Source organism: Arachis ipaensis, chromosome B03 (genome assembly GCF_000816755.2).
Source record: "Arachis ipaensis cultivar K30076 chromosome B03, Araip1.1, whole genome shotgun sequence".
Classification (NCBI taxonomy): Eukaryota; Viridiplantae; Streptophyta; class Magnoliopsida; order Fabales; family Fabaceae; genus Arachis; species Arachis ipaensis.
Window position 1 is genome coordinate 116,570,877 of NC_029787.2, and position 7,545 is coordinate 116,578,421.

Consider the following 7,545-nt stretch of genomic DNA (forward strand, 5'->3'; position numbering starts at 1 on the left):
TGAAGCCAACCTTTCTTTCTCTATTTCTCTTTCCTTCATCTTTTTTTTCTTCAACTTACTAAAAATAAAAGGAAACTATATAAACTTACTTTCTTTTTGCTCCTCCTTTTTTTATCATATATTGTAATACTTTTTATTAAAATAGGAATATATAAAATTTTTATCATTTTTTATTCCTAAAATTTGGTAATTTTTTGTCAAGTAAATATTTTTTTAAAAAAAAATTATTGTGAATGACCACATACTTTTTAAAAAGAAAAAAAACTAAAGATTAAATTTTATTCCAAATTTTTTTGTGCACCTTCAAAATATTTATGCAAATAAAATCTAGTGTCTCATGAGAGAAATATTACATAGTTACTTGCTTAGTTTATTGTGAATAAAAATTATGCTTCTACAAGGCAGCTAACTTATTAAGAGTTTTCTACAAAATTTATTTGAAAAAAAAGCTCTCCATGCTGAGAACCTAGGAAAAGAAGTTTTTTGATTGGAAGAATATCTCATGTGCCAAAAATTCATGATGAAGATTATTATTTGGGACTACTATTAAACATTGAGAAGGGTTGTATTTGCTATGAAGACATTAGAACAGTTAATGGTGTTGTATATCCAGCTTTCAAGGATGCATGTTATACGCTCGGTTTGTTACAAGATGACTGCGAATTTGTCGATGCAATTGTTAAGGCAAGTACCTAAGAAGGTTATTTGTGATGCTTTTGATGTCGAACAATATGGGTCGACTCGATTGTGTGGAAAATTCACTGGCAATAGTTTTCCGATGATATTTTATATGCAAAACAAAGGATTATGCAAATTGAGGGTGATGTATCTGTTTTTGCTTATTGTGTTCTTTATTTATCTACTATTTAAGTGTTAATTATATTTCTAATAATATTTCTTTTTCAAATGTAGAGTTGCACTTAAGCGAAGAAGAGATAAAAAGTCTTGCCTTTATGCAAGTTGAGTAGATACTTCAGGAGAATGGAAGATCACTCACAGACTTTCTCGGGATGCCAATTCCATCAAATTGTATTACCGCGAGCACTGATGATCGTTTATTGATGGAATAACTAAACTTTGATGTTGATTCTTTGACAAATGAGATGAATCATTGTTTGCAATTATTAACAGATGAACAACAACAAAGTGTATATGAGAGAATTATGGCTACAATTTATGGGACCAAATCAGGTTTCTTTTTCTATATGGATATGGTAGAACGGAAAAACATTTTTGTGGCGAACCCTTTCTGCTTCAATAAGGAGCTGTCGTGATACTGTTTTGAATGTGGCTTCAAATGAAATTGCGTCATTGCTTCTTCCTAATGGAAGAACTGCACATTCCAGATTTAAAATTTCACTCAGCATTACTGAGGATTCTATTTGTAATATGAAGTCAGGGAGTCCTCACGCTAAACTATTAGTAAAGGCAAAGCTCATTGTATGGGATGAGGCACCAATGATAAGTAAATATTGTTATGAAGTTTTTGACAAGTGTCTAAAGGATATTCTTCGATTCACTGTAGGTTATAAACAAAATTTGCCTTTGGGTGGAAAGGTCGTAGTGTTGGGTGGAGATTTTAGACAAATTTTACCCATGATTCCAAATGATTCGAGACAAGACATTGTTCAAACTGCAATCAATTCTTCATATCTTTAGCAATTTTGCATTGTTCTTGCTTTGACAAAAAATATGAGACTAACAATGGGTCTTGCTGGGCTTAACATTGATGATGTCAAAGAGTTTAGCCAATGGTTATTGCAAATTGGTGATGGCTTGGTGGGAGATTCCACCGAAGGTAAATCTCAAGTTGAGATTCTTTCTGAAATTCTAATTACCAATTTTGATTCTTATTTTGATGAGCTTATTAAATTTGTTTATCCTAATCTCTTGCAAAACATGGTTCATGTTTCATATTTCAAGCACTGGTATATTCTTGCTCCTACTTTAGAGGTTGTTGATAAAATCAATAATTACATGATGTCCAACCTCCCAAAAGAGGATAAAATATATCTGAGTTCTGATTCACTATGTGTTGAATAGGAAAATATGGAGGAAGAGTTGAATGTCTTTTCAACTGATATTTTAAATGGAATGAATTGCTCAGGATTACCACCTCACAAGCTAATTGTCAAGGAAGGTTGTTGAGGAATATTGATCAAGCATCTGGTTTGTGCAACGGTACTAGATTGTAAATTAGAAAAATGGAAAATCATGTAATTGAGGTTGTTACTTCGGTCCCAACATTGGACAAGTTGTCTTGATACCAAAAATTAACATGGTGTCCAATAATGAGACTTTGCTAGTGAAGTTTCAGTGTAAACAATTCTCTGTGATTGTTTCATTTGCGATGACAATAAACAAATTACAAAGACAAACATTGTGTACTGTTAGTTTGTATTTGTCTAGACCAGTGTTCACTCATGGACAATTATACGTTGCACTATCAAAAGTGCATAGTAAGCAAGGTTTGAGAATATTATTGAAAAATCATGATGACTTTGAAAAAGGATACACTTTAAACGTGGTTTATCGCGAAATTTTTTGGAACATGTAACCTGGTATACTTTCTAACTTAAATTAGCTATATCCTTGTAAAATTATGGTAATACTTTTATTTTAGTTAAAATAAGCTATATGAGTTCCATCGATTTATCACTCTTTGTGACATCAGAAAGTTCTTTTCCCTTTTTTGTAGGTGTTGGACATGATTTTTTCACATTTTAAGTAGGTTTATACAATTTTATTTTACTATTTTATTAATTTTTTGTATGTGAACCGGATCGGGTTGAAAATGCGATATGAGGGGATGATTCGGACGAAGAGTCCGCTCATATCGTGGGGGACAGTGACGAGGATACTCCGAGGAACCCACCTACACATCAGGGGTCATCCAGTTCTGGGATACATCAGCATCCTCCACATTTCTCAATGCTGAACTTGGAAGCCGTTGACCTGCAACCGGGCATAGATCCTACATTTGGAGGTCAAAGATTACATGAGGGACATCCTTATGTGAAATTTCAGGTTGACCAATCTTTCCAAACTAAAGAAGAAGTTGTGTTGATTGTAAAGGATTATAGCATCCGTCGTGGAGTTGAGTATAGGGTGATAGAGTCAGATCATCTCAAGTATCATGGGAGATGCAAGGAGTTCGGAAAAGGTTGCACGTAGTTGATTCGCATCACACTTCGACAACGAAAGAGTACTTGGGAAGTTAAAAGGTACAACGGACCTCACACTTGCTTGTCTACATTGAATAATAAACTACGAACCTTAAATTATATTTCTAAAATTTAAGTCTTAAATTTCAAATACTAAACTACAAAACTTCTAATTTTAAAATTAAAAACTGCTTCAATAAGGAGCTGTCGTGATACTGTTTTGAATGTGGCTTCAAATGAAATTGCGTCATTGCTTCTTCCTAATGGAAGAACTGCACATTCCAGATTTAAAATTTCACTCAGCATTACTGAGGATTCTATTTGTAATATGAAGTCAGGGAGTCCTCACGCTAAACTATTAGTAAAGGCAAAGCTCATTGTATGGGATGAGGCACCAATGATAAGTAAATATTGTTATGAAGTTTTTGACAAGTGTCTAAAGGATATTCTTCGATTCACTGTAGGTTATAAACAAAATTTGCCTTTGGGTGGAAAGGTCGTAGTGTTGGGTGGAGATTTTAGACAAATTTTACCCATGATTCCAAATGATTCGAGACAAGACATTGTTCAAACTGCAATCAATTCTTCATATCTTTAGCAATTTTGCATTGTTCTTGCTTTGACAAAAAATATGAGACTAACAATGGGTCTTGCTGGGCTTAACATTGATGATGTCAAAGAGTTTAGCCAATGGTTATTGCAAATTGGTGATGGCTTGGTGGGAGATTCCACCGAAGGTAAATCTCAAGTTGAGATTCTTTCTGAAATTCTAATTACCAATTTTGATTCTTATTTTGATGAGCTTATTAAATTTGTTTATCCTAATCTCTTGCAAAACATGGTTCATGTTTCATATTTCAAGCACTGGTATATTCTTGCTCCTACTTTAGAGGTTGTTGATAAAATCAATAATTACATGATGTCCAACCTCCCAAAAGAGGATAAAATATATCTGAGTTCTGATTCACTATGTGTTGAATAGGAAAATATGGAGGAAGAGTTGAATGTCTTTTCAACTGATATTTTAAATGGAATGAATTGCTCAGGATTACCACCTCACAAGCTAATTGTCAAGGAAGGTTGTTGAGGAATATTGATCAAGCATCTGGTTTGTGCAACGGTACTAGATTGTAAATTAGAAAAATGGAAAATCATGTAATTGAGGTTGTTACTTCGGTCCCAACATTGGACAAGTTGTCTTGATACCAAAAATTAACATGGTGTCCAATAATGAGACTTTGCTAGTGAAGTTTCAGTGTAAACAATTCTCTGTGATTGTTTCATTTGCGATGACAATAAACAAATTACAAAGACAAACATTGTGTACTGTTAGTTTGTATTTGTCTAGACCAGTGTTCACTCATGGACAATTATACGTTGCACTATCAAAAGTGCATAGTAAGCAAGGTTTGAGAATATTATTGAAAAATCATGATGACTTTGAAAAAGGATACACTTTAAACGTGGTTTATCGCGAAATTTTTTGGAACATGTAACCTGGTATACTTTCTAACTTAAATTAGCTATATCCTTGTAAAATTATGGTAATACTTTTATTTTAGTTAAAATAAGCTATATGAGTTCCATCGATTTATCACTCTTTGTGACATCAGAAAGTTCTTTTCCCTTTTTTGTAGGTGTTGGACATGATTTTTTCACATTTTAAGTAGGTTTATACAATTTTATTTTACTATTTTATTAATTTTTTGTATGTGAACCGGATCGGGTTGAAAATGCGATATGAGGGGATGATTCGGACGAAGAGTCCGCTCATATCGTGGGGGACAGTGACGAGGATACTCCGAGGAACCCACCTACACATCAGGGGTCATCCAGTTCTGGGATACATCAGCATCCTCCACATTTCTCAATGCTGAACTTGGAAGCCGTTGACCTGCAACCGGGCATAGATCCTACATTTGGAGGTCAAAGATTACATGAGGGACATCCTTATGTGAAATTTCAGGTTGACCAATCTTTCCAAACTAAAGAAGAAGTTGTGTTGATTGTAAAGGATTATAGCATCCGTCGTGGAGTTGAGTATAGGGTGATAGAGTCAGATCATCTCAAGTATCATGGGAGATGCAAGGAGTTCGGAAAAGGTTGCACGTAGTTGATTCGCATCACACTTCGACAACGAAAGAGTACTTTAAAAGGTACAAGGTACAACGGACCTCACACTTGCTTGTCTACATTGAATAATAAACTACGAACCTTAAATTATATTTCTAAAATTTAAGTTTCAAATACTAACTACGAACCTTAAATTCTATTTCTAAAATTTAACTCTTAAATTTCAAATACTAAACTACAAAACTTCTAATTTTAAATCTTAATTTTTAAATACTATATTTAAAAATTAACCTTACAAACCTTAAATACTATATTTAAACCTTAAACCTTAAATCTCAATTATTGAAGGATAAACATTCTACTTAAACATTATATCTTTAATGTTAAATTTTAAATCTTAAATTTCAAATACTAAATTACAAATCTTAAATTTTGTATTCTAATTACTATACCCTACATATTATTCAAATAATAAACTACGAACCTTAAATTCTATTTCTAAAATTTAACTCTTAAATTTCAAATACTAAACTACAAAACTTCTAATTTTAAATCTTAATTTTTAAATACTATATTTAAAAATTAACCTTACAAACCTTAAATACTATATTTAAAATTTGAACCTTAAATCTCAATTATTGAAGGATAAACATTCTACTTAAACATTATATCTTTAATGTTAAATTTTAAATCTTAAATTTCAAATACTAAATTACAAATCTTAAATTTTGTATTCTAATTACTATACCCTAAATACTACATATTATGTTATAAAATTTCATAACTAAAAGAAAACAAATTTATCTCTTTATTGATGCCATTAGCAACAGGCGCAACGCCATTAAGTCGGCACAGGCTGTCTTCGTTCGCCACGGTCTCGCGCTTTAGGAATTTCAAGTGCCCAAATCCTCTCCTAGCCTTTTCCTCCTTCATTCTCAATCCACAACTCTCTCTCTCTCTAAACAAACAACTTCTCTCTCTAAAATATTCATCCAAATGAAGAATTTGCTACTAAATCTAGCGGATATATAGGCAAGCATAAATCGCTATAGGGCAGTTTATGCAATTTAGGCATTCATGAAAAAATCGCTAGAGGGGTACCGCGATTTTTTCTTTGTCGTTTTCCAACGTAAACCGTTGCACCCCAACCACAGTTTACGTGCAAATCCAAATCTACTATACTTCTATCGTAGTTTCTATAATTTTATGAAAGTTGCATTTGTGTCTTCAATATATAAAAGTTGTATTTTAGTAATATTGATTTGCAAACAATTTATTTTGGTAACTTGTCTTTAGTTTAATTAATATTATGGTTTTGATTTTTTTTTTCTTTATTCATTTCAGGATTAAATTCTTCTGTGCATCCTTAATTCTCATCAGGTTGAGATGGCCGAGTTGGTCTAAGGCGCCAGATTAAGGTTCTGGTCCGAAAGGGCGTGGGTTCAAATCCCACTCTCAACATAACTTTTGTTTTAAATAAATTTTGTGCCTGGCAAGTGTGGAGCCCCCTATGATATCTGCTTTAAGCTGCAAGTCTCCAATTATCAAAGAGGCAGATAGCCAAGGGATAATGCGGGTGACATGCATGGCTTACACACCACTCACAAAACCACCCCATGCTCACTCTTATCACCATAGTTTCCATTATAGCCATGGCAGAAGCTTCAGGGCTTCCTCTGCTGCCCCTGGTGTAGACCTCAACACTCTCCAGTCTGCCATTACCAAGGTACTCGTGCTCACTCTTTATTTTCTTTTTACCAAAAATTCTAAATAGACAATATCATATATTTGGGTTTGTTAGGTGACTATCAAAACTCAATTCCTCTGTTTTGCATAAAAGGTTGAATACATTGGGCAAGAAACATTTTCTCAGTTAGTTGTTTAACTGCTGGACATTATTTTTCTCTTTTTGAATAATACCCAAGTTGGACATGAGGGTCATTAAAACCAAGCTTAAATGAACTTAGGTTGAATGAAGTTATTCAAATAATTTAGAATTTAGAGGACAAGAATATAAATTGTGTTTTGTGCAGAAAGACAGTAATGCTGTTAAAGAGGCACTTGATCAGCTCAGTGAAGTTGGTTGGGCCAAGAAATGGAGTTCTCAGCCATACGTTTCACGCCGCACGGTCAGTGTCCAATTCAAGTGTCCCTAATTCCTAAACATTAACCTTATCAACTAAATCCTGACTGCATTCATGGCCATAGGATGTTCAATTCCCCCCAGTTGTTAATATGTAGGCTTCATCTGTCTTACAAGTTTTGACCTTTCAAAATTTGTGCTCCAGACATCACTCCGAGAGCTGAC

At 33.5% G+C, this 7,545-nt stretch overlaps 2 protein-coding genes and 1 non-coding gene across 4 annotated transcripts in view; all 3 read left to right on the forward strand.

Annotated features, from left to right (window-relative positions):
* Nucleotides 596–1,659, forward strand: LOC110269519. The gene is made up of 2 exons (XM_021117406.1): nt 596–700; nt 1,219–1,659. The coding sequence occupies exons 1-2, from the start codon at nt 596–598 to the stop codon at nt 1,657–1,659; spliced, it is 546 nt and encodes a 181-aa protein (XP_020973065.1).
* TRNAL-AAG lies at nt 6,618–6,698 on the forward strand. The gene has a single exon. It is a non-coding gene; the product is annotated as a tRNA-Leu (tRNA).
* Nucleotides 6,725–7,545, forward strand: part of LOC107631131 — a gene marked incomplete in the record, with an annotated part of 2,920 nt that continues 2,099 nt past the window's right edge. The window contains 3 exon segments of one of the 2 annotated variants that reach the window (XM_016334473.2): nt 6,725–6,963; nt 7,271–7,366; nt 7,526–7,545. In XM_016334473.2, coding sequence (XP_016189959.1) covers nt 6,748–6,963; nt 7,271–7,366; nt 7,526–7,545 — 332 coding nt within the window. 2 annotated transcript variants of the gene reach the window in all.

Coding starts and splice junctions, on each gene's coding strand:
- LOC110269519 (XM_021117406.1), top strand. CDS start 596: ATGGTGTTGTATATCCAGCTTTCAAGGATGCATGTTATACGCTCGGTT. Junction 701..1,218: donor TAAGGCAAGTACCTAAGAAG/GTTATTTGTGAT, acceptor TGGATATGGTAG/AACGGAAAAACATTTTTGTG.